We start from the raw sequence: 27,456 nt of genomic DNA, 5'->3' as shown, positions 1-27,456 counted from the left end.
ACAAAGGCAAATTGAAGAGTTTGCTTCAATTTTGGGGCTCCTTTTTAGTCTTTCAGGGAATTTAGGCTGCAATTTCTTCATTCACTTCTACTTTCACATTCACAAATGTTTGGCTCACAAATCCCTTATAAATGAATAACCCAAGGCAGTTAATTGCTAAAAACAACACTTTATTAATCTTGATGATGCTAGTTCTTCCATGGTTACAGATTAATTGACATTGTAAATTACCAACAGATGCAAGTTTGGCATGACCATAGGCCTCTAGGCCCTATACACTACAGTGTACATAGTAGCCAACACACTGAACACAAGCTAAACAGGCTGACCTTATAGGCCTAACTCTGACAAGCCAAGCTGAACGGCAAGATAAAATCTCGAACATGCCTTGGTACATGCAAGGTTTTTGAGGATCTCAAATACCGGCAGTATCATGAAAGTGTACGCATAAATACCCCATAAATGCATACACACGCCGTGGAGGCAATTCCGAGGGTATCCCTAATGAAATGACGTCATCTGGAGATTTCCCTCCATGCTTATTACCAATCCAAGATGGCGGATTTTTTAGATGTGAAAAGAATATTCGCCATGGCCCACTTTTCTGCAGGGCCCCCTATTGGCAGGTTTTCTTGCAGGTTCCTCATTCAAGCAGGGATGGAACAACATCGATATTAGTTCCGGTCATGCGCAAGGAGGTTGCATCACTTATGGGCATGGCCAAAAGCGGCTTATTGCTTATTCTACAACATTCCAAAACAAATGCCTGAGAAAAAATGACTTCTGTGCAGCATACCCGCAAATCGTCACTCGCGCATTGATATGGCCCTCTCAAATACGAGTTCCAAACAGAACAGCTTAGACCACATTTTCCTAAATATATTGTCAAAAAGTATAATTCTGTGATTAAAAGTATCATCCTGAGATTGAGAATTAATTCCACTTTCAGCCATCATTCGCATATTTTAATATGCGACCATCAACACAGCAACATCGTTTGTGGGCGGTAAAAGCGAATAAATTTATAAATCCCGCCGTCCACCATCTAGACCAATACTTCGTCCCCAAAAGGGACGTCCACTAGGGACGTCCCTTAGGATGTTAGGGGACTTAACGAAAAATATGGGTTGATATGGTTAAGTCGGTGGCTGGGGTGGGCAGATATTTTTTTTGTTCTCTGCCCACGCCGGACCCCGACTTAACCATATTAACTTATTAGCTTTGGTGTGATCATGAAGTTGGGCATGGCAGTGAAAGGTGGGGTTTCGGCCAACATTTCTAAAATGTGAATACAGTTGAAATAAGACCACACACCTATCCTGGCTTCAATATGCTCATGCTCCTGGTTTCCTTTAAATGATTCCTGGTCCCTGGGTACGAGTTTACTTGTATAGGGCACCGTTTCAGTCAGATTCACAAAGGAAAACATTATGCCTATTTCTTGCATAAGGAAACATCATGCCTCCTTCCTGCAATTGGAAACATCATGCCTCCTTCCTGCAATAGGAAACACCGTGCCTCCTTCCTGCAATAGGAAACATCATGCCTCCTTCCTGCAATAGGAAACATCGTGCCTCCTTCCTGCAATAGGAAACATCGTGCCTACTTCCTGCAATAGGAAACATCTTGCCTACTTCTTGAAAAGGAAAACATCATGCCTATTTCTTGCATAGGAAACATCATGCCTACTTCCTGCAATAGGAAACACCATGCCTACAATGTACTTCTTGCAATAGGAAACATCATGCCTACTTCTTGCAAAGGAAAACATCTTGCTAGTTTGTTGCATCAGGAAAAGATACCAGCAGCGTATTCTTTCACCAGTAAAACATGATAAAAAGTAGAATATGATTGAATAACAGCCGTGTTACGATTGCCATCAATCTTTAGAATATATCTCCTTCTTTTCTTTTATATCAATTTGAATTTTTTTCAACAAATAATCCTGAATGCTCGTCGAGTTCACTGAATCTCGATTGTCTCCTGCACTCAATTCTATCACATTGTCGAATAATGCCTTCAAACCCGACACTCGAATCATGTAACACCTTGTATCACCAATGTTGACAGCTACATCAATCACGTCATCGTTTTCAACAATAATGCCAGTCGGGTAGAGAAACGTTCGGGATGTCCAAAATGGATGCCCAGTCGTTTTTAAAATCGCCTGGTCGATTTTAAAGACATCACTAACGTATACAATGTGCCATTGGTCGATTCTAAGCAAGACAAGATGTGCATTTAGTTCCCTTCCCTGGCTGCCACTTATTGAGGTGTGGGCCATGGAAACATAGTAATTCCCTCTGTATTTTTCGAACGGTGTCCCACCTCGTAGCGCTGCGTGGTCCGCAGCATAATTGCCCGTATCTTGGAAGATAAACTCGCATCTCAAAAATTTGTTACATTTTACAACCCGCAATGGAAATAAAGTGTAAACAAAGTGGAGGGTACCATTAAGAACGATCGGAGACCAATTCTTTTCACTACTTCGGAGTTTGAAATTCTTAATTGTTGGCCGAAACAACTTACGTTCTATGAAATCCCAAACGAAAAACCCAGTTAAATAGAACTTGTTCAACACCATAGAAAACACGACGTAAACCGTATCACCGACTTGGATGAGCCGTGGATCTTCGGGTCCTGAGAATTGTTGTTGTGTGATGGGAGCAGGGATTCCCAAAAGCTTTCCCCTGGTGATTGGTGTAAAGTCACTGTTGTATTTCTGCATGAAGAAAAAGCTATCTTGAAATTTATAAGCGTTCTTTTTTTTCTCCGCTAAACCCTGGTTCAGCCAGACCCTAATGACCACCAAGAGTTCTCCACGGTGCCAAATCGATCCAATCGCCGCCGTTTTCAGCTCCGTTTTGTCAGTTGGTTCAGACAGGAACATTTTGGCGACGTCATGACCCACGTGGTCTACGAAAGAATGCAACACACAGGTTGTTATTTCATAACTTTTGTCCACGGTTTTCTGCGAGAATATCCTTCCATCAAGTTTATAGGAAATGTGGTGGCTCTCTCGAGCGGTTATTCTGTTCGATCTGTTGTAGTTTCGATCGACAGGGAGCGGCGTTGATCTGTTGTAGTTTCGATGGACAGGGAGTGGCGTTGATCTGTTGTAGTTCCGATCGACAGGGAGCGGCGTTGATCTGTTGTAGTTCCGATCGACAGGGAGTGGCGTTGATCTGTTGTAGTTCCGATCGACAGGGAGTGGCGTTGATCTGTTGTAGTTCCGATCGACAGGGAGTGGCGTTGATCTGTTGTAGTTCCGATCGACAGGGAGTGGCGTTGATCTGTTGTAGTTCCGATCGACAGGGAGTGGCGTTGATCTGTTGTAGTTCCGATCGACAGGGAGTGGCGTTGATCTGTTGTAGTTCCGATCGACAGGGAGCGGCGTTGATATGTTGTGGTTCCGATCGACTGGGAGCGGCGTTGATATGTTGTAGTTCCGATCGACAGGGAGTGGCCTTTGTATGGCAGTGATTTCATTCTTTCGATTTAGACGTCGGATAACCAAAATCAGATTTGTAACGAGAAGCAGCAGAGTTCCAGACAAAAAAACAATGCGAGTCTTATTCGGCATCCTTATAAGGAATGGCGGCGTAGATTGATCTGCAATGACTTATATTATGTTATGGGCACCAACCTCCCTGTGTTGACTATCGGAAGAAAGACTATGAGTATCACCACTTAAGTGCAGGGCTGAAAAACAGGAATGTAAGCATGTCTGATTATAAATCCCGGCCAACGCACAGAATGTATGATTTAATTTTGATAATTTGATTAATATCCTCGCCCTAATTTGAGGCCTCAGGAATCAATATTATTGATTGATTGATTGATTGATTTGTTTTATTCAACCTCAAAGATGAGTATACAATCAAAATACATGTTATATAATATAGTTAATGAACAGAGTTACAGAAATAAACAATTATACAGGGTGCAGTAAAATACAGAGATGTGATCCGTGTAGTGCAAAAGATACAAGAAGATCGCTATCTACAACACCTGAAATAAATTATTCATATGAAGCAGGAGAAAGGGATTAATTATTCATATGAATGAAGCAAAAGTGAAAAAGTAATAATGATATAAATTGTCTGAGGTAGTTCAGAACAACGGTTTTGGAAGGGCTCCAACGAATTTTGTACAATGAGGTAGCGGACGCGACCATAAAAACCTCCCAGTCTTGAACCCACCTATGATACCAAATTTTGTTTGTCATTTTTATAAAAAAAATAAGGGTGCAATGATATTCATTCTGAGATGAGATATTATTTTTGACATGAGCGGAAGATGGACAAACCTGAATACGACTTATTATACGGTTGTTTTACATGGCGTTTAAAGGACCATTGGAATTATTAAAGGCCATATATCAAGGTTTGAAAACATGCTTTATACTCATGAAATATGTTGAGGGTTAAAAAAACAAGATCCCAGACATTAAAAAAATTCTAATAATAAAGTCATTATTTAGTTATTTCAATTTTCAATTTTAAACTATTTGAATTTCCCACCACACACAACTTTAGATTAGTTCCACATGTGACAGCTAGGGATTTTTTGATGACGTAGATCAGGTCAGTCAGAACAAAGCAAGATGGCTTCCGCATACAGTTCAGAGAGTGAGAGCAGTGAATTTGAGGATGTTTTGGTCGATACAGAAGGATATTTAAACGTTGAGCCGTACATGTTCGAGCCATTAATATCACTAGATCATAATGAGAGTGATCATTCGGATGAAAGTGATTAGAATTTGTGGTTAATCAATTTGCATGGCAGACCTGCCGATATAGCAAAGAAGACATTGATAGACGGTTGCAGATGCATAACATGTATGATTTTTGAACAGACTAATGTTGCACAATATTGTTTCGCCTCGTCTGTGTTGTATCGCCAGTTATGTGATGACGCTGAACTACTATTGAAAGGTGACGGTATTATGCACAATCATCTTGACGTGACGATATAATGCCGTGCAACGTTAGATAGGCCTAGATGTCAGATGACAATAATCTGTCATTGACAGTGGCTGTCACTGACACTGACCTGTGTCGCTGTCACCTTGCTATGGCTGGAACACAAGAAGACACTATGCGGTATCACAGGCTCCAATAGGGCCTACACATTATGTATAACAACCGACCTCAGCAGCCTCGGGCATTAAATGCAATTGACATGGTTGGAACAGCTGTTTTTAACAAGTGGCATTGAATATTCAGTTGGATGCAGATATCTGGCTTCATGTGATATCGATTAATCCGTATCGATAAAGTGATCACTGCAAAGTTTGGCCGAAGGCCCAGGCTTCCAACACTCCAAACGTTTGCACTTCCGAATCCACAGCTTCCTCCTCTCTCATTCAACTGGCTTTGGAAATTCATGAAAATGGGTCCCATCCGTCATTCGATTGTTCTTTGTGCTATCCTTGACACAATTCGGAGCCACACAATACACCATAGTGAATGAAACACATTACTTCCAGGTCTGCATAATTAATTAAGGCCCTCCTGCTTTTATGATTGCATGACATGTACAGATAACCTGATCTACATCACAACTTTTGCTGAACCCGCCGCCTGGCTCTAACAAGCCAGTTGCTAACCTGATTTGGTAATCAAGTTGTCAAACACATAATTGGCTATATCTTCAAAATGGATGGAGCTAATTGCATTTGGTTTTCTGTATTGTATAAAGTGTTAGGTACACTTTTGAAATCGTCTTACAGCAGAAAATGGCAAAAAACCTTGAGTTATGGCCTTTAAGGGCAATATTACCCAGCTGTCGGCTGCCTTGTCACCTCCTATTCTACATAAGTAGTTTCCATCAACAAATTGCACAAAAAAGGGAAAGATATTCAAAATCTGACTGAATTATCGCGCTTTTCCGATGTTGACCTTCAGTTTTGCTGGTGTTGCCGCAAAACATCGCAGCACAACGCCACCCAACAACCCTTTTCTTCTTCTTCTCCATAATCTTCAGTTCTTATCGTGTATATGTTGTGTAAGGACAGAATGGAATGGCAATGGTCAATGGCAGTTGTAAATAAACGAATGCGGGAATGTAAACTACCGCACCCGCGAAAATGTTCATGTTGTGACGTCATCAACGAAAACGTCGTCGGCGTAGCGCGATTTAAACGGCATCGAAGCGAGCCGTCCGGGCGGGATTAAAACCATCAATTTCTAGAAAATGTGCATTTCGATTCGAAAACCTTACCGATTTATGAGAAAGTGACGTAGTCATTTGTCAAAAACAGCTAAAACATTATATGGTGAAATTTGACACGGGTTACCCTTTAAATGAAAGTCAAAGAGAATCAGAGCGTTATGCAGAAGGTCATTTTGAAAACGATGGTTCTGCAGCAATCAAACCACCAGGACTGAGTTGTTAGAAACCATGTTAGAAGACGTGCAAGAAAATGATGAAGTCAAAATACAACAAAAAGAAGACAAAAGGGACATTTCACAGGGAAAGTATGCTGGCAAGCAGATATGACGACGGAAAGAACAGGAATAGTTCACAGCCTGAATGGAGAAAACCCAAGCAGTCAATGCTTGTGGTGTGACTTCAAGTGACAAGGAGCAAATTCAGGAAAATTATCGCCAGCTCAAAAGCAATGTCAAAAAGCAGTGGGCAGCTAGCAAGAGGGAGAAGACACTGACCGGAAGAGGCCCAACAGCGCCTGTGACAGTAAGCGAGGTGTCCAATATAATCTATCAAGTTTATGAAGGAAATCCCAGTCAGTGGGAAAGACTTGATGGGGTAAAGTCAAAGAGCAGGCCAGCGAAAACACCACCAGCATCATCATCACCGCCACAGCCTGCATTTTTTCCAGTTCCAGTCAAAGAAGATTCCTTTCTGGATCTTTTTGATGAATCTGAATACCAATTATCAATTTACCATCTACAAAACTAAATAAAGAATGAAAATATAATCTGTTTTGTTTACAAATTAAGAAGGAAGCCATGTTTGTTGGCTGCTAACAAACATTGCCCCCTCCATGCATGTATACATACTGTACATGCTGATTTTGATAATGATATTTTGCATGGCCAGTCAAGCGTGATCACACACAACAGAATACTACTCAGTGTAGTAGAACTGACCTTCGCAGTGTGATGACTGCCTTATTTCTATTGCTATAAGTTTGACAAGCAAAGAAAATCTCCTTTGTAAATCTTACCTTTGTGAGTCGAAATTCTACTGTCATTGAACTTCAATGACCTAGAAATAGAATTTGAAGGCCGCATCTTGCAATGTATTGCATACAGTATTCAACTCACAAATTCGCCTTTACATGTAGGTGTCTCTCTGCATGCACGATAGAATTAACAGAGCGTAAATGATTATCATTCATTTATAATTCTATTGGTGAACACATATTTTGAAAATTGTAAGAAAACAGAGTACATTTTTACTATTTCTATCATGATGTAACAAATTACTATTAGACTTATCTTATCTCTAATAAATAATTTTTTTTTGATATATCTGTGATTGCCCCATATTTCTTTGTGTCAGTTTTAGCAACATTTTTATGTTTTCAGAAGTAACTCGCCTCGTCCTTTTGGGCCACTTCTATCAGGCTAATTTCTCCAAAGTTTGGTTATTCTTAAATCTAATTTTGGGACCGAAGAGTGCATAATCTCATTTGAAAAATATTACTTTGCACCAAGGCGTAGCTAGCGGGGGAGGGGTCAGAGGGGCAAATGCCCCCCCCCCGAAGTCACCAAAAAAGTGCTTTTTTAAATTTTACCGTGATTTTGGCCGACCAATTTCAAGAAGTATCATTCAAGTGTCATGAAATCTGAGATTCCCAGTATAGCAAGTGAAGGGAAATCATTGTATTAGCGTGATCGCAAAACCTGCTGGGTTCCAGAAGGGGCTACGAAGCCGGAGGAAATAGCAACGTTTTGCGTTATTCTACAGAAAAGTTAGGTTAAGCCTGATTATTCTTCGATGTACATATAATCGCGTATAACCACCTGTTGCTCCCAAACCGACAATTTTTAATTTAATTATAGGGAAAGAATGGCCGCCAGGCCTTAGTGATTTATAGGGAGAAAAAAATGGCCGCCAGGCAATTATGAATATGAAGAAAATGGCCACTAGGCCAATTGAATACGATGGTGGTGGTTTGAACTCAGAGAGTCATGCAAAAATGATCAGGTCCCGCCCAAAAAAATGACATGCCTGAAAATGTCTCCGACGTCGCATGCAGAGGTTTTAAACATGTTTCTGAACGCGTGATTGTGAAATCAGTGACGTCACAGACTAGTTTGAACATGTCCATGAAAAAAAGTTAAATCGCTTACCTTGAAGATATTCCTCCCTCCAGTCACCCGAATTCTGCAATACATCCCAAAACTCTTCATCTGAATATGCTGCATCTAAATATCCAGAATTCTGATCGGTATGAGAATCTTCCCAATCGTTTATTATGTCTGCTACGGACGCAGCGGAACAGGTTTCTAGTTAATTAACATACGTCAGGTGGAGAGAAAAATAGCGGCGCCGGTGGACGTCTATTCAATACGCTTCTTGCATATTGTGTGTATAGGGCTGAGTAATGTACACGGACAACGTGCATAATGTACATGGACTACATTATGCATGACTGGGACTCGCAGCTTGCAGCATAGGGTCAGAGGCGGAGCTTCATAAATAATGAGCCTACTGAATATTAATATAAATGCTGTGAATAGAATTTAGAAAACCTCCGTCTGTTGCTCTCACACCATGATGTGTACGCGGATGCGCCTTGCTAGCTTGCACTCACACTCACAGTCACAGTCACATTATGCGGCGGGAGCAACCATAATTTTACTGTTCAATGCATATCATGCTGTGTACATTATATCCCTATTATTTCATGATAATGGATCTTCCCTTTATAGAGTAATCAAGACCTGCTGCCACCATCAATCTTTGTGCATCGTCATGGTGATGTGTAGCGGTCTCATTTTACAATCACAGATACATTGTAACTATGAACTAGGCCTAGGGAGGTGTTACAGGATCCAACTCCTCTACTATACACTACAAGATAGAGATTGAGAATTATCGCACTGTAAAATATCACACATCTGTTTGCACCATGCCTCTTCCACAACATGGTCATGATGGTAGGGCATCAGACCAACACGATACACATCGATGTTACTGGTCAAGTTTAATGCTGTGATACTATTTTTGAAATTCATCCCGATATTTGGCTGAAAAAATGATCGTTCTATTACTCACTTTTGGTCATGTCCTAAGGATGTGCGCATCGAACACTATCCTCGCTTTTCTATTCATTGCCATTAATTCTCTGCACACCAACCGGTAACAATCTGCCATACTCTATCAACCACTATTAAACAGCGCGTGTGTGTCGTGGCTGGCAAGGTCTCTCACAATGCATGAATGCCTCACTGATTGCGCATCCATGTGCGTTTATTGTCCCTCTAGATAAGGACTTAAAGAAAGGGAGAGAAGGAGATGCTGCATCACTAACAGACGTCGTATGTCCTCACGCCTGAGGCTGGTGCATCACACTGGTACGTTGAAGAACCAGCACAGTTCATATCTTTATTTATTTACAATTCATGTCTTTTAAAAACTGTAAAATTTCTGAAAACATTTGAGATTATAGACTAGAGCCTAGAGGGAGAGGGGGTGAAACCTTTCAACAAAATCTGAAATTTCTTACTATGTTTTACAAATGTAGTGAACTTTTAAAATATCTTATCTGATACACTGAAAGGACCATGGCATTATTAAGGGCAAAATCAAATGAAAGATCAACTGTGGCAGAGGGACTATAAGAATTTCAAGGGGTCTATCTAAAATTCGAAATAGGACCGAAGACCGGGAGATTGGCAATCATCGTGACGTCGGGAGGTTAAGATCAGCTCCGACTCCGACTCCCACTCCGGGTGATTCCTTTTTGTGAACTACGTCATCAATAAGAACGGCGTTTCACCGCGTTATGTTGTTTACTCGCTCGTGAAAACGACTGGAACCTGCCTGAGCCGTAAGTATTCTCCGACTACTCCAAATAGAAAAAAAATCAATATTTCTTAATAATTATTATCATAAAATGGGTTTTAACTCTTTGTAATGGTTATGCAGAACAAGTGCATCAAGTTAGTTGGTTACGACGCCTATCGATACGGAGCGGAACTGACTACCCGGCTGACGAGTCGGGTTCGGAATTTCTTAACCGCGTCATCGCGTCACGACTCCCGACTGAGTTGGAGTCGGGAGTCGGAGTGGGAGTGGGAGTAGGAGCTGATCTTAACCTCCCTATTAGCACCATGACGTCAAGCCAGGGGAAAATCCTAGCTCAAGGCGTCGTGATAATTCAGTCACATTTTGAATCTTTACTTTTTTTGTGCAATTTGTTGATGGAAACTACTTATGTAGAATAGGAGGTGACAAGGCAGCCGACCGCCGTTAAATATAATTTAATAATGCCAATGGTCCGTTAACTACTTGGTAACGCTAGTATTATCCCATTACGACAGATAGACCGTTGTTTAATTTGCTAAAGTGTTTCCATACAATAGAGAACATAAAGTTTACGTTTGCCCGACATAGAATTTATGTAGGGCGCCTAACGTAAATTTTAGGCTGGGCAAGCATAAAAATGTAGAGGATAATGTACAAAGCATGGTGTGTATCATTGTATGGAACAGAAAAATTATTGTTGCTTCCACAGCATGATGTGAGTGCAAGCAAGCATCGCGCTTCTGTACACATCATTCATATGGTGGAGAGCAACATATACCTTTTCTGTTCACACCATTTATATTCATTAGGCTCATTATAAAGCTCCGCCTCCGACTTTATGCTGCATGCTGCGAGTCCCAGTGTACGTCATACTATAAATGTAGTTACACACTGGCCATTATACGTAGGGACAACGTATGATACAGAGGTTGGGCGTCGATTTTTTTTGATTAAATCTGATAGTCGCGCCTGTCAATTTATTGACGATTCATGACCCGAAAACGGCGCGATTCATTTGCATTGATTGTGAGTTGATGGTCCTCGAGTGACGAATTACAAATCCAACGTTATGTTTCTCCTGATAACAAAAAGAGCTTGTTGGACTTGGAGCGACCCGAAATGAGCTGTATTTTGCCCCAACTTGAAGTGAAGCGGGGAGTTCGTCCACCGCCGCCGCCATTTTTCCTCTGACGTGATTGATGACGCAGTTTATTTAACTTAATTCGCCTATGCTGTGGATGCAACTAACTTATTCGGCTGCGTCCACAGCAGACATGCGAGGTGTGAGCCACTTCGTAACATCAGCGCTGGAGTTCCATACGTAAATTTTACGTTCAGTCGGCAACACTGTTGCTCCCATTGTCCATGCATGGGAAACCGTCGTGTGCCGCTTCGAGTGTTATTCTGATATTAAAAGCAGGATGTCGATATGTAGTATGTGTCACCTTACACTGATATCGGTCATGATCCGAATAAGAATTCGTTCGATTCTGATCATCCACAGATACCAACCTTCGGTGATGAGGTCGAGGAAGCCAATATCTGGGGAATTATATGAGTATTTTTGTGAGAAAGTTTACGTTGGTACAACTTTAAAATAGAGCCGTGTACGTTTCAAAATGTGGACTTACATTTAAACGAATGTTTATGAGGATTTGATTTAAGTGAGATTTGAGAACCGATCTATGCGAGATGCATGGAACGTAAATTAATGGTATTTCCGAAGCCCGCAAGCGAGTCTCCCGGGTCAGGGCGCACCCCTCCCTTTTAGGCATCAACTGTTGCGCATGCGTCGTTGAACAGGAAGACCCTAACTCGTCATAAATGACCAATCAGGAACTGCCAAGTCATTTTAGGAATCGTCATGACCAAGCCACGAAAGAACATTTTGGCCCTTATACAAACGAGTATCTGTGACCCAGCCCTATTGTCCCGGCGATTCCTAAATAGCGACAACGATCCCAGATGTTGGAAAAACCAAGTTTAGAAAATTTGACCGAACTCAACTTAAATCACCCCCAACTGATTACTTATTTCTAATTAAGACTAGGTGTTTTCTTGTTACTTAATGAATAAATTATCTTCTTCATCATCTAACCCCGTGAAAGCAGAAAGGACAACTTGGGTCATCAGCGAAGTCAGAATCAATGAAACTAATTTACCGAATATAATACAGTCTAAACTCAACTCTCACACAAAAGAGAGGATCTCACTAATCAATTTAAATGTCTGACCTCGATGCCGAGTTCCCATACCGTACCTTCACGTATTTCACAAAGGGTAGAAATAAAGCTTCTGATTAAATAAACAGAATGCAAAATTACTATTCGTTTAAGGTTTACATCAAATAACCTTATTTTAGTACTAAAAATGTAAACTATAAGAATTGTAAATTCCGATATAAACTCTGGCTTCCCGTCTATAACTATAAGTATACGAAACAACTTATTCCAAAGATAGTTAAGGACTTGTCGTTTGAATAAATTATTAAAATCTTAATTCAGTTTATGAACCTGAGAAGATGAGAGTTTTTAGACATCACGTTTTAAAAAACTCTCTCCCTGTGTATAGGAAGCATTAGAATCATGCGTACAAGCATCCTTCAGCTCTTGCCAGAATTGGTGAACGTTTTATCGAAATTAGTTTTGTACACGACCCTTACATAAAAGATCTCAGCAGGTGCTGCCGAAAATAAAGAGCGAGTGGTCTTGAATTTTAGTTTTTACCAATTTGACGCGTCCATTTTGCATAAACCTACCACTTCCAGAGTCTACCAAGCAAAGAGCTATATTTTGGAGCAACGGCAATACTTGACTTGCCAAACTCAGAAATGCAGCGCCACTCGCGGACAAAGATAGAACAACTCGACATTTTTTTCACCGGTTTTCGCTGCGCATGCGTACCAGCCATCCGGAAACTAATAATGGCGGCAATCTGAACTTGTTTTGTGTAAGTTTTTGAGAGTTCAAAAAGTTCTTTAAGGCTCATGATTTAAGATAATTTAGCAATCTGATAACTATTACGTGTTAAGAAACAGACGTACCACAGAAGATTTATAAACATGACCACGAAAAGCGGAAATCAACTAAAGATGACGGCTGGTACGCATGCGCAGCGAAAACCGGTGAAAAAAATGTCGAGTTGTTCTATCTTTGTCCGCGAGTGGCGCTGCATTTCTGAGTTTGGCAAGTCAAGTATTCGGGCTACTTTCGTGTTGAGTCTCCCTGTATCTCTCGACCCCGCAACTTTCAGCACATTCGGGCGCGTCAAAATAAACGAATTAGGGGGACCATTTAACTGGGAAACGTGTTGCAAAAACTCACCTCCCAATCCCATCGCTCGTCTAGCATGCCTAGACGACACAAACTGGTGTACATGTGGAATGACGTGACGTCACAGGGCGTAAGCCTGCTATAGATCGATGCACTTGATTGGGAACAACGTTTACGAAGACGTCGCGTCACGTCACGTTACAGTAATGCATGGATCTATAGTATTTCAACGCGACGTCTTGATGACGTTATGATGTAATCCCTGGTAAAAGCTATCTATACTTAATCATGTTAATACGCTGAAGCCTTGCGCTGAAGCAGTGAAGGGGTTATTGTCGTCCTGGGTACACATAAAGTGGGTACACATAAATTTGGGTACACATAAAGTGTACCCAAATTCAATGTCGTTCAGTGAAATTATACCAGGGTCCACTTTCTATTCACAAACTGTAACCAGGTTCCGATTTAGAGACCTGGGCACGAGCTGATTACCAAGATCTCGTCGGACGCGTGAATTACCGCGATTAAGGTACGTTGGTTCCACGATCCTCCGCCAGCCGTTACTGACGCTTTGACATACATGACATATGCACACGATCGAGGCCTGACGGACGGCGTAAGTAATTCTAATTATCTGATTATGGATATGATCCAGTCATATGTGTCTATCGAAGATGACGAGGATGAGAATGAAACGTTTTCATGTCCAGCTGGAGAGTTGGTTGACTTCCTCTTCAATCATCCGAAGTTGAAATGTGTACAGCTTGTTAAAAACGTGACTTCACCGAGAACAAACTCGTGCCCAGGTCTCTAAATCGGAAGCTGGTTACAGTTTGTGAATAGAAAGTGGACGCAGGGTGCAATTTCACTGTACGACATTGAACCTGGGTACACTTTATGTGTACCCAGGACGACAATAACCTCTTCAGCTATACTTACTTCGTCAGGCAAAGCGAAAATGGCTTCGATGCTTGAGTGGCTAGTTTTTGGTCATATTTTGTCCGATTCTGGCAAAGCAAGTATTCTTAGATACTGGCACTTTTGACGAGATTCTAAACAAATGCAGAGTCTTTCAATATAAATGTAAACATTTCAACATTGCAGCGCGCATTTGTCACGAGGGTGAAGAAGCCGATCCCGGATAAGGATTTTTTGGGGAAAAAAGGCCTGCGTTGAATTTGATCAGAGGTATAGCTTTGTCCGGAGTGATGACCAACAGAAGGAAGTATGGACGAACATGACCAAGAACATGGCCAAAGAGCAATCATGCGAACACAAGGTCAATCAATATCATAACGATGAAATGATAATAAATCATAAACTGCATTTTATATGTGTGCCTGGCAATCACAGTGGACACCATGCACGAGTGGGTTCACTATTGATTTAATCACTCCGTAAAATATAGAATGCAGAACGTATTGTCTAGGCAACGAATCAGCTCATATGGATGCAGAGAAGCAGAGAAGTAGACCACTTGCTTTGACAAGTAATAGCGACAGATGTATAGAATCTGGAAAGCAGAACGCAATGTCGGGGGCGTAGCTAGTGGGGATAGGGGACAGGGCCGGAGAACACACACAATGCACGTGAGGAGAAAAACGTGTCGGGGAAGCTGGCCCTAAAGTGGCAAATGCGAAAACAAACAGACAAATAAAGGAAACCCCCAAAGCCTAACATGGAAAATAATTATACATGTAGATACTACGATGAACTAGGCGGTACCTATAGATTCATGCACTTGATTAGTATGGTATAGTGACCAGCGTAAAATTTACGAGAATTTACGTTGGAACTCCCCAACATAGAATTTATGTTGGAGCTTCCCAAAATAATACGTTGGAACTCACCGACATAAAATTTACGTCCGCCCAACGTTAGCCTGCACCACACGGTGCAGATTTGCCTGCAACAAGTGACACGCGTGTATACTGCATCAGGTAATGTTGCGCCGGTTTTTGCTGCGTATCTGCCTCGCGTGTCGGTGTCGCACCATATCTGACATTCTAGATATTTTCACGTTACGCGAGGAAGTTACCCACCGTGTGGGGGCTACCTGCTGCAATGTTACGCGTGCTCGACCAATCACAACGAGCAGACCGGTCATATGATGTGCAGATCAGTCACATGATACCAAAAATGGCGGCGCCAAGCTCAATGTCAGTGAAGAGACAAGACCACTAATGAATATTCATAGGTTGGAGGGTCGAGGCCTATCAATTAGACGAGTGCATGTTTTTTACTCTCAAGTACATATTTGGAGAGGTATTGAAAAAATATTTGCTGTGGCAAGTCTACAGATATAAAGAAATTATTTGATGAAAAAATTAATTTCGAATTTTGCTAATTGGGTAATAGGGGGCGTGTTTTGAGCTTTTTCTGCCAGTTGGCTGAAAACAGTGGAAATATCAAAGTCTGTCTAATTTGTCGATTATAAAAAAATTTCCGCGGTCAATCACCAATTTCCATCGCACCAGTTACTCGCAAGACTAACCCGTATATCATATCCGAATTTCAGTTTCACTACTTGACGCATTCTTTGATGCGTCGCGGTCAAACATTGACAATTTAACTGCTAAAAGGCTTAAAAAATCAATTGTGGTCTTGTCTCTGAAACATTGACAGATCTCCTTGCTGAGGACAAATTAGTCGAATTATGGCCTGATTATCAATCCCTGTACAATGTTCGATCTACTGACAGGTGTCCTGTGTATCTTTCCCGCAATCTCATCCAATGCCTGTTGTCTCTGACCTCTGTCACGGAGGTCATTAGATGGATGGAATGGTCGTGATTGGTCGAGCACGCGTAACATTGCAACAGGTAGTCCCGGTACACGGTGAGTAACTTCCTCGCGTAACGTGAAAATATCTAGCATGTCAGATATGGTGCGACATCGACACGCGAGGCAGATACGCAGCAAAACCGGCCCCACACGGTGCAACATTGCCTGATGCAGTATACACGCGTGTCACTTGTTGCAGGCAAATTTGCACCGTGTGGTGCAGGCTTAAAAACGTGTATATCTATATTTCAGTGTTTCCAAACGATTCGGGGAAACACTCAAGATTGGAAACACCCACACAACGTTACACCGGCTTCCCGTCTCATTCCTATCAGTTGCCGTCACAGTCCCGGGCTTTCCTTTACGATAAAGGGCCAACTTGGGCATAAGGGCATAGACCTGTATTCATCCACGACCGGAAGTGTGGCAGAGTCACATAGAGCTTATCAAAATGTCAAGTTGTGGTAAATACATGGCTGGGATGGACCAAAGTGGAATTAATTCTCAATCTGTGGTTGATTCTTAATCTACAGAGTCAGGCCATCACAGAAATATGCTTTTTGATAATATATTTAAGAAAATGTGGTCTCACTGGTCAGTTTAGAACTTGTACTTTGACAGGGCCATATCAATGCGCCAGTGACGTTTTGATGGATATGGTGTACGGAAATCTTTTTTTCTCAGGCAATCGGTATTGGAATTTTTTAAAACTTTATTATGCTATTGGCAAAGGGTTCTTCTTAACACATATAAAATTTTGTGCAGATTGATTGGTCCAATGAGTACTTTTTTTTACCAAAACCTATGCACAACAATGTACACGTAATGTACACATGTTTTAATAGAGGACTCTGGCCATAAGATATGTTGTTTCTTGGTGTACAAAAACAGCTTCCAGCAGGACCGCAACTTCACCAAACAGGATTAATGAAAACTCTTTGAACTGCAATAAGCAATGCACTCGAACGGGGTGTAACCTTAGGCCTGCCTGAAATTCGCAAGCCATGCCCAATGACTGCCTTCCAACACTGGTGAAAATCGTTATCAGAGAACGGCATTGATCAGTGTAATACTACCAGTGGCGGCGCATGGTGTCAGGTTTACATACTGGTACACGGACATGCGTTTTGTGATGTACATGTACATTGTCATGTATTCTTACACTGAGACTGGGTTTAGAATGAACTACACATCATGTACAGTGTAAATGCACTATGCGCTAATGAAGCCTCGTTTGGAATTCAGCGGTTATGGTTAGGCAATCATAACCGCTTGGGTTGGTGCAAAACGTGGAAGCATTTCAAAAGAATTTAAAACCACATTATTCGATATTTAATTTGATGATATATTGATACTTCACTGTCGGTATTGATTGTCTCACCAAATCCACTCGGGTGGAGCTGAAATGGTAGCCAAAACATCGGCTACGCCTCGGTTTTGTATTAAGTGAAATTTTAGCTCCACCCTTGCGGTTTTGGTGAGACAATCAACACCGACAGTGAGGTTTCTATTAAATTCCTTTCTATATACAATGTACAGGAATACCGTGTCGTGAGACCGCGTATGGTTTGATGGTTCCTTCAGTATTGACTTGGTAAGAAATACAGAACAACTAGCGATATAACATCTACAGGGTTTATTTAAAGTGTACTTACAATGCCTCCATCGAAATTGGTAAAGCAAGCGATGCTCCGTCCCGGCCCCACCCTTATGCATGGAGCACTCGGCAATGTACAGAGCACACGCTGCCTTACCAGTGTGCTCAGTACATATCATATAATCAATATCAGTGACGAAGCTACTCCCGGAAAGTAGAGCCTGAATCATGAATGTACATGCCAATAGCTAGGGGTAATAATATGAAGCGCTTTGAGCGACTGAAACCAGTTGGATTTAGCGCTATATAAATATGAAATATTAGTCTCATAATTATGAATTATTATCGAAAAGATCTACCAACAGGGCTTTGTACTTAACTTGCTTCCAGCACGCGCGTTGTCTGGAAGTTTAGCAATGTCAATACCGCAGCCATATGGTAGAAATAAGCGCAATTTGTAACCTGAATTAGGCACAGGACTACAAAAACACGGTTTTCTCTATTTATTCAGGACAGCTACACCGATACAAGCCTATTAACAGATGTGTTAAAGTTATCATCTAGAAATATCTACCAAGAAATCCACGTCGAGTGCCAAAGACCAGGAATTATTCGCCGTTGAATCTGCCGGAGTTTTCACATTTGTTATTGTCGTCTGCTAGCGCTGACCATAGTGGACAGTGACTTGCTGACACTCGAACATGTAGCCCATTATATAGCCTCGATCCGCTGCGCTGTACATCGAGCCTGTGTGTGAGCTCGAGTAAGCCAGAAATTCCAGCCCAAACGCATTTAAGCTTAAGTCATGATAAAAAATAGGAAAACCCCTCGATGTAAAAATAGTTTGACGTCACAAGGCTAGCCAACCAATCAGGCCATTGTTTCGGCAACCAATCATTTTCGCAATAGGCACCTCATCGCACTTCGTCGATTTCATGTCTCCCTGTACATCGATCTACACAATGTGCGTGCACTGGGGACAAGATATGTAGAAATCTGGGTTTCCGGTGTAGGAGGTGAAGGTGTCATTGCAAAACCTGCTGGGTCTCAGAAGGGGGCACTGCACTAAGCCGGAGGAAATTGCAACGTTTGGCGTTTTTCAGCAGAAAAGGTAGGTCAATGCTCCATGTCGCTCCCAAATCGGCATTTTTTCAATTGGTAACGCTATAGTATTGTATAGACCGGTGTATAATTTGTGGTTTTCCCCCTTATTTGAGTATTTCCAATATAGAGCTATAGAGAGAGGGTGACTTTTCAAGAGAGGGATACACAGAAAAACGTGTAAATCTGCATTTCGATGTTCCCAAACGACGAGGGAAAACACTTAAAATTGGAAACACTCACAAAACGTTACACCGGCTTTCCGTCTCGTTCCTGACAGTCCCCATCAAAGTCATTCCGGACCTTCCTTTACGTTTTATATTGGTGAAAAATAACGGTACGGGCCAGATAATTCAGTCAGTTATATTAGAAGTATGACAAAATATTGTCATTGTTATAATTTTAGACGTTACTTTGAATTTGATGTCTAAAAATAACGGTATTATCATTGTTAAATTATTGTCATTGTCTTATGGAGGACGTCACTTTCATTTTCGTTGACATACCAGTACACGGAGATGCGTTCTGTGATGTACATGCATATTACTTTCATTTTCGTCTACAAACTGGTAAACGGACATGCGTTCTGTGATGTACGAGTACATGCACGTTACTTTCGGAAGCCATTTTTGTATGAAAAACCAAAATATTATACATCTCATGCCAAAGTCGTCCCTTTAAAAAGGGCCAGGTTGTGAAAATAAAAACTTGATTCTCCGAAGATATCTTTTTTTTTACATTTTGCCATAACCTTTATTAATAGTACACTTTTCCTGAGAAAACGACATTCGCAACCACAATATTTTGCTCTTGATGACCTTAACCCCTAAAATTTCGCTGGCAGCACTGATCCTCTTTGGCAAATCGAACCAACAAAAGCGTTTGCTTTGCGATAATCGCCTGTACATTCAGTTGAAACCTACTGTAACTACACTCCGGACGCAGTGGACCGGTCTCATTCCTCACCGTAAGGACACCAAATTAGGATGACGCGACGGGCTGCCGTGGGAGTCTAACTGTAACCTACATTCAATATTTTTCAATGGCCAATGAATAATCTTCTTTATCTTGCATGATGGATTCTGATTATTCAAAACCTCAATGGCTTTCCGGGTAAGCAACAGTTTGCATGCCCTGTAGTTGCAATACCTGGTATCTATTCTTCGTCACTAACCTACTTTTGATACTGATAAAAATGTGCGTTGCGGGTCTATGGTATAGGGGGTAGGGACAATACATCAGATATATATTATACGGCCAATAAAATAGCCGCCGCATAAACCTCCCGCAAAAATACTAGCCGCATAAATTCCCGTAAAATCTCGGCGCAAATTTCAGTCTCAGCCAATCAGGGCAGAGGGCGGTATGTTATTTCTATTTTCGGGTGCGTATTTTACGGCGGATAATAATTTCGCGGCATTACGGCAGGTATAGAGATTCTGCGGGAGGTATATTTCTTAAACCAATTAGAGACATCGTCACTCCTTAAACCTGCGGTTTATTTACAAGTAGCCATAGATATTTACGGTGAGATTTTAGGGTAGATTTTTGCGGGAGGTTTATGTGGCAGGTATTTATCGGTCGTATGTTTCCTACCCCCTACCAGATACACGTCAATCAATTCGTAAGTCCGCCAACGATGACGAAATGAGCTAGTCCGAGGCATTTTTGCCAGGATAGGACAAGAAATCACCAAGCCTGTATTTTCTACCCATTTGGTATTGGCGTGAGACTATCAAGAGTTTATATTGTGATACATGAATATGTGAAATTTGTGAGCAAACATCAGCCAACTTCAAGATATCTTTAGACGACCCCAAGAAAGGTTCCAAATTTATGCTTTTGGTCGTGTTAAAACATCGACAACAGCATACAATTTAAAGCCTGTCTTCTCAAATAGGCTTACTAATTTGTACGTCTACACCTCTGGCAATGTCTATATATTTCCATGAAATTGACCTGGATGCACAATATATATAACAGGTGGCAGGTACGGTTCCACATATTTTTTTTATTAGAATGTATCCAGGTACCTACATTATAAAGAGAGATCTAGGGCATGATATATGTCATGTTACAAAAACGGCTTCCAGGAGGACCATGAGCTCTCCAAACAAGAATATTGAACGATGGGTAACCACAGACCTGCCAGAAATTCATAAGTCGTGTACAAAACTGCCTCGTAACACTGCTGAAAAACAACATTGGTACGATACTACAAGTGGCGGTGAATGGTGGCAAGCAGGGGTATTATCCTCCTGGTCAGGCATATCCCATGTCCTTAAATGCTCGTTTTCATTGCCTCACCAGTCGGCGCTCTAAGTAAGCAGGGCACTACATTGAAATGATTGTTGTTGGCGGCTTTAAGCGGCGTTTATGTGGAGATAAGCCTTTAGTGATCATCTCGCAGGATCATCATTCGTGGTAGGGGGACCGCGACGTTAGTAAACAAAAACCTTGTGTGCGATACGCAAGAATGTCTTCTTGTTTTTCTTCTTCTCCTTCGTCTTCTTCTTCTTCTCTTGATACTCAGTTAGAAGACGGACACTATCAGGACTATAGTGTATAGAATAAGAGCATTCAAACGTCCGTAGTTGGTTAGAACCACTTTAAACACAGGCCACATGATCGATACCAGAGTCTTTCAAAAATCAAAGACTGCGATGATAGCGAGGGTGGGAGATTTAAGCTAGCCTTATGATTTTTAGCTCACATTGCCCCCAATGCGTTGGCCTCCTGGTGGATGAGCCAACGCATTCCAGTCCCTGAAAGTATTTGGACGAAATGAGTATCTCAGTTGGTCGCAACTGGATCTGTTGCAGACGACCTCTATGGCCTTGCTCATTCTCCAGAGCTACCAGATCGTTGGTTCTTCCCAGTTTTAGTAGTATGAACACTTGTTTAGTCTATCTTGTGATCATCTGCTGGCGCATCTTCACCCTACAGGAGAAAACATGAGGACATGAATAAGAATGAAAACATTCGCAAATTGATGACTGCATATTGATATTGGACTCCTACGCAGTCGCCCAACAAGGCTGTTTCGTGCCTGCCAACACAGGCCGCCATCTTGGATCTCCTTCTCCGAGATTCGTGGAGTAGGGCCTGATGTTGGTCAAAGGTTACAAGAATTTTCAAACAATTCAAAATTCAAAAGACTGCACCGGTGAAGCAGGATTGAGAGCTTCCAATTGGCTAACACAGCATGAAGTCTTGCCACAATCTCCCAATGAGAGGACTAGGTGCCACTTGCTGCCTCTAAAACCGGAAGCGACCAAACTTACGCTACTAAACGGTACAAGTATCAAAAAGCAACCGTTATCAATGGCGAGGCTAAGATTGGTCTTAACAGTGAACGGGTGCTAACCATTTTCGATTCCAATTCCACCACCTCCTCAGCGTCCCCCTCCGCCAGAAGTCGCTTGATTTTCTTTTTGTTGTCCAAGTACAGCGCCAGGGGAATCAGAGCAGTGACGTAGGAGATGACAGCACACGTGATATAGGCGTAAAGGTAGTCCCCTGTATGGTCGAAGATGAACCCTAGAGGAAGGAAGAATATTTATATAAGCTATGTAAACATGACTGTTAAAGGGACAACTTTGGTGTGGAATTTTGGTGGCCAGGAGGATAATGTGCCTACTCGTCACCACGCACCGCTACATGAAGTGTCACACTAATGCTGATCTCAATGATTTCTGCCGGTGTTGCTGGGCGGTCTTTGGCTTGGCTTGCACGTTTCGGGTAGGCTGATGGTTGCATTGCGTTCTGTATACCTGCGGCGGATTTTAAAGTGCTGGTACGTACCTCCTAACGGCGGTGCAGTAAGTTGTCCAAACATCGTAAATAGTGTGACGTATCCAATCATGACGGTGAGTTTATCTCGGCTGAAGAGTACCACCAGGCCCTTTGGGAGGAGGACAACGAGGACGCCGTGGAGGATGCCCCTGAATGAACAGACCACGGCCATCCCGATGAAGGACGCCTTGATGAATGGCAGCGTAAGGCTCGTGGTCCCCAGCGTAACGATCCCGAACACGAGCAGCAAGATTGGACTGACACTCACGCGGTCAAGGAACAGCCCGCCCAGCAGACGAGACGGGATGACAAACACACCAATTATCGTCAAGAGTATTGCTGCTTTTTCTTTCGTATGGCCGCTCAAGACGACAAAATCTGGTAGAATCACGACAAAATTCATGAAGTCAATATGCCATAGATATTCCTCCAACAAGTAGAACCAGAATTGCCAAGTCCGTAGGAGACCAATGTCACACATAAATGGCCGCGGCACTTGTTTTTTCCGGGCGCCATCTTTGATGGTAGTTCGAGATTCGAGGGGGCGCAATAAAGCTCCACACATGCAACCCTGCGCCCAGAATGCTGCGAGAATGAACATGGTTCCTCTCCATGTGTAGAAACGGATGCAGGCTGCTGAGACCATCGGGAAAACGATGTAGGATAGGCCGCCGCCTGACAGAGCTATTCCTACTGCGAGGGAGAGCCGCTTGTCGAAATATAAGGCCACCATGGCTAGCGCGGGAATCAGGCTCATCCCAACGCCTAAACCTGCAAAAGACGAATTAAGTTTTCGAAATAAAGAAACACTATATATGTGCCGACACAGAACTGGTTGGACAAATCATGCTAGTTTTCTAATGAAACCAAATTTTCCACCAAAACATTTTATTATTGAAGGTGGTACGTAGAGCTGATGACAGCGATACCGATGTCCTTCACAATTGCAACCGGGTGAGACCATTACAACGTTATTTGTTTCTGGGAGGATCTGTTGAAAAGATACATGACGTAGTACATTGGCCATTCAGCTTTTAAGCAAAATGAAACCAGGCTGATATTAAAGGTATTTTTACCTCAGGTATTTTTTAAAAGGAAAATATTACATCTTGTGCATCATAGGTTTTGTGACGTCACATACTTACCTGTGAGGATTCCAAAGCTAAAATAAAGATGGTAGATATTGACAGCAAAGGCGCTCATTGCCATACCAACGGTTGCGAGGATACTACCCACCATCACCACGGGCCTGTGGCCGAATCGCACAGCTAGGGTACCACTTAAAGGACCTAGATGAGAGAAGAATACGATGAATTCTTGATAATAAGGGATCTCGTCGAAGAGACAAAATGGATTATTTGATTTCCAGTGCTATGGCGTGATAGTGGGCATTCGTGTCTTAGAGGGGTTTGAGAATAGCATTTCCTTATTAGCATAATAATCAGTGTTAAATTATATTTATGTTATCACTATTTGAGGCTCGTATTTTTTGACAAAACTCAACGAAAAACCAGCCACTAGTAACGAGAGCCATCGAACAGAAGCCGAATTATGTTGAAAAAGCCCCCTATTGTCAAATTTTGGTACCTAGTGCTAGTTGAGATGTGAAGCATTTCTTCCAATTCTTTAGTATTCATCAATTCTTAGTTTTATCTATAGTCAGTTGGTGTAAGATGTGAAGCGTTCACCTCATTTGTAGGCAATTGAGAAACAGCGAGAACCGATCGAGATCTTTCGTCGCTTCTTGCTACAAAGTGGTAGCTGAGTGTTTGCGGCTGTCTAGAGCAACCTAAAAACAGAGTGGTGATGATCCACAATAGAGAGTTTCAGATTTTGATCCAAAAAGGAAAAAATGTCTTCTTCTTGGCGTTCGAATGTCTTTTTACGGCTCTATTACAGAACCAGGCCTATGTTTCTCACGCTGATAAACCTGGCTCTCGTCTATTCTTCCTCCCTTAATCCCCAGAGCTTTGTATCCGCTGATGCACCGTATGGCCATGTGACCAGTCTCTCGGTGTCCCAGAGTAGGCAGTTCCAGTGCACATGTTATGGTGTCGGCTCGATCCGATGTGTTGCACCTTCCGGACTCGGCCATGCGTTGCATTTCTGACAAAAGGCGACGCGATATCTGTCGTTAAATGTCACATCGTTCTTGTTCTCGTTATCAGATCAAAATCTTAACCTCATCTGTTGTTCGCAATTGGATTAACCCCATAACATGTATTATAAGTCTAGAACTCCGCCGTCATGATCGCGACGCACTACGGCTCTCCCCTGATGGTCAGCTACAGCCTATTGCTTTTGTGGTCATTTGTCCAGGTATTACATGGCTCCAAATCGGGCCCGCTCCTCCTGAGCTGTGCGTCCTTATTAGTTGCACTGCGGGGATGAGACGATTACACTGTGACGCTGATTGTTATTGGAAAACCACAACTGACCTTGAGCTTTAGCAGGCCTTGCATCACGTGAACGACATGGGTCACAGATGGACTGTTGTCTATCATCCAATCAGATGACCTATCGCCACTGCTTCACGCGTGTTGCAGAGATGGGCAGGTGTATGTACGCTAGGCATTCAATTGACCTTGCGTCTCTTTTTCACGTGGGTCGCCGCTCAACTGACCTGGCGTCACTGTTTAAGGTGGGTCGCCGATGGGCTGTTGTCTGCTAGCCAAATTGATCTTGATTTAACTGACCTGGTGACACAGTTTCACGTGGGTCACAGATGGGTAGTTTTCTACTTGCCAAACTGACCTGTCGTCACTGTTTCACGTGGGTTTGAGAGGGTGGTTACGGATTTGTGAGAGTTTCACGGGGAAGAAATTCTGGATGAAAATTATAATATACAGTATTACACTTACCTGCAAATGCACAAGCCAACATAGTCATTGAACCAATGACAGACGTTTTTGTCCGGCCTTCCTGGAAATAATCCAACAACTCCACATACATCACGCCGTAGCACATGATCGTCCCAATTGCAATCAGAGCGATATAGCAGCCAGCAGCAGTCACAATCCATCCGTATCCCCCATCAGGGATTCGCGGCCTTGGTGGCACTGATTCTGCCTCTGATGGACCGAGTAGCACGCCGTCTGCCTGCTCTGTGTCCGTGTCACATTTTACAACCTTCCCATTAACATGGTTGCGAATGTTTCTCTTGTTTGAATCCATTTCCGGCGAACCAGTTCCGAATTCTGTATCCTGTGATGCCGGTTGCCCGGTCGGTGTTGCATTTATAGCAACCCCGTCCCCTTTGTGTCCAATGCTTTCCTCGAAAAGCCTATCATTGGCGTTCGTCTGCCGTTTTGAGAGCATAGTTTCTTCTATATCACCCATGCCGCTTCTCTGTTCATATCAGGCAATACAAGAACTTTGTCTTTGGTTGATACTACACTCCAGCTGGCGGTACTCGCATAGCGTCAAACGTCACTATGGAAACGAGGCACGGTTGTAATTTATAGATTATTTAAGATGACCTCGCCGGAACTGATGCGGTGGACTGTACCTTTGAATAGAAAATCGAGACTGAAAAGTGATAATGAAAAATGCATAAGCAAATTGATAGGCCTACCTTATTAATCCACAAAAATATCATCTGTCCATCTTGCGTGATATGAAGTCGTGTGGTCGAAGGGAAAGGGAGGCAAACATACTGGTCTAAGTATTACTCTCAATTAATGGGACAACTTGCGCATGAGATATGTTGGTTTTTCAAACAAAATCGCTTTTAGCAGGACCGTGACTTCTCGACACATGATAATTGAAGAATCATTAAACTGTCAAAAACGATGCAATAGAACGGGGTATAACCATTGGCCTTCATGATATCCCAACGCCATTTTCAAAATTGTCTAGCAACACAAGTGAAAAATCAAAATTAGAGATCAGCGATAAAAAATTTCAAAACCTCACATATGAAAAGCCTTTCCCAGCGAAATATACTGTATCTGATCATGGAAAGTCGATAACCAACGGTGCACAGATGTTATTGACGGCATGGGCGCGCATTTCACGACAATATACCATGTGACATCTCGTGTTATTCTATTTTGCAAGCGTCTGCAATGGTAATTGAATTGATGAAGGATAACAGCTGTTAATTAAAGAGATAGTGTTCGTCCGTCACCCAATAAATTCTTAGCATCGAGTGTATTACACTCCGGATGCAGTGGACCGGCCTCGTTCCTCACTAACCATAAGGAGATCACTGAGGTTAGGGTGACGCAATGGACTGCCCCGGGAGTTAAGGTACTGTGGACCGTCCGTCCTTCCGGTCGCCGACAACCACTGACGACGGTGACCGCGTGATTTCAAAAAACGACCTAGTGACGATTTTAGCATGTTGCTGTCGGTATCACTCCATCCAGTCATGGCACCAAAGAAATATTGAAATAAGCAGGTTCAGGGAGAGTCCATCGAGCTTCTATATGTGCGCCCTCGAAAAAGGCCCGTGTGTGGAGCTGTTTTCAGGATAGCAGTTTGGAGTATGGCCAGGCTAACGGGCTCCAGCGGTATTTGAGGGATGACCACATGACGAGAGCTAGATGCATTTTCGAATCGACCAATCACTGTGAGATGGGCGTTGGTTTGGTTTTGCTATGCGAAAATATTACTTTAAGCGCTTGTACTCACCTTCCTTTGCCTAACTTCAGAGATACGGCTCAACGTAGCTAAGCGTGATCTACCATGAGGCACCATGTGCCAGTTGATCATGTCCGTCATGAAGCACAAACTATAAACCGAGTGTACACCACAGTCATTAGTGCATCAACAAGTCATTGTGTCCTTGTCATACTAAAAGCACTAGTATATCATATTTATGAAGGACGTGATGCGTGACGCTCACATATGGGTTTCTGTTACAAAACTATTGTGTGAGATTTCTTAGGTTTTGCTATCT

At 42.3% G+C, this 27,456-nt stretch overlaps 1 protein-coding gene across 4 annotated transcripts; it reads right to left on the bottom strand.

Moving 5' to 3' along the window:
• Positions 1-153: 153 nt before the first annotated feature.
• On the bottom strand, positions 154-27,316 carry LOC135503084 (monocarboxylate transporter 13-like). Of its 4 annotated transcripts, XM_064796412.1 has the most exons (8): positions 27,189-27,316; positions 26,469-26,615; positions 25,415-26,061; positions 23,699-23,842; positions 22,563-23,324; positions 22,126-22,298; positions 17,716-21,698; positions 154-3,702 (listed from the first exon to the last, which is right to left on the bottom strand). In XM_064796412.1, the coding sequence occupies exons 3-7, from the start codon at positions 25,890-25,892 to the stop codon at positions 21,660-21,662; spliced, it is 1,596 nt and encodes a 531-aa protein (XP_064652482.1). In that variant the 5' UTR covers positions 25,893-26,061; positions 26,469-26,615; positions 27,189-27,316; the 3' UTR covers positions 154-3,702; positions 17,716-21,659. The 4 variants fall into 4 exon arrangements, with proteins under 4 accessions (XP_064652482.1, XP_064652481.1, XP_064652480.1 ...); XM_064796411.1 differs by lacking the exon at positions 26,469-26,615; XM_064796410.1 differs by lacking the exons at positions 17,716-21,698; positions 22,126-22,298; positions 22,563-23,324; ... (2 more) ...; positions 26,469-26,615; positions 27,189-27,316 and adding exons at positions 7,193-7,233; positions 8,325-8,598.
• Positions 27,317-27,456: the final 140 nt, after the last annotated feature.

Source organism: Lineus longissimus, chromosome 19 (assembly GCF_910592395.1).
Source record: "Lineus longissimus chromosome 19, tnLinLong1.2, whole genome shotgun sequence".
Classification (NCBI taxonomy): Eukaryota; Metazoa; Nemertea; class Pilidiophora; order Heteronemertea; family Lineidae; genus Lineus; species Lineus longissimus.
The sequence above is the reverse complement of the archived record's forward strand: the minus strand, read 5'-3'. Positions and strand labels throughout refer to the sequence as shown.

Excerpts from the sequence above, each read along its gene's own strand:
- LOC135503084 (XM_064796410.1), bottom strand. The coding sequence starts at position 3,583 with ATGCCGAATAAGACTCGCATTGTTTTTTTGTCTGGAACTCTGCTGCTT.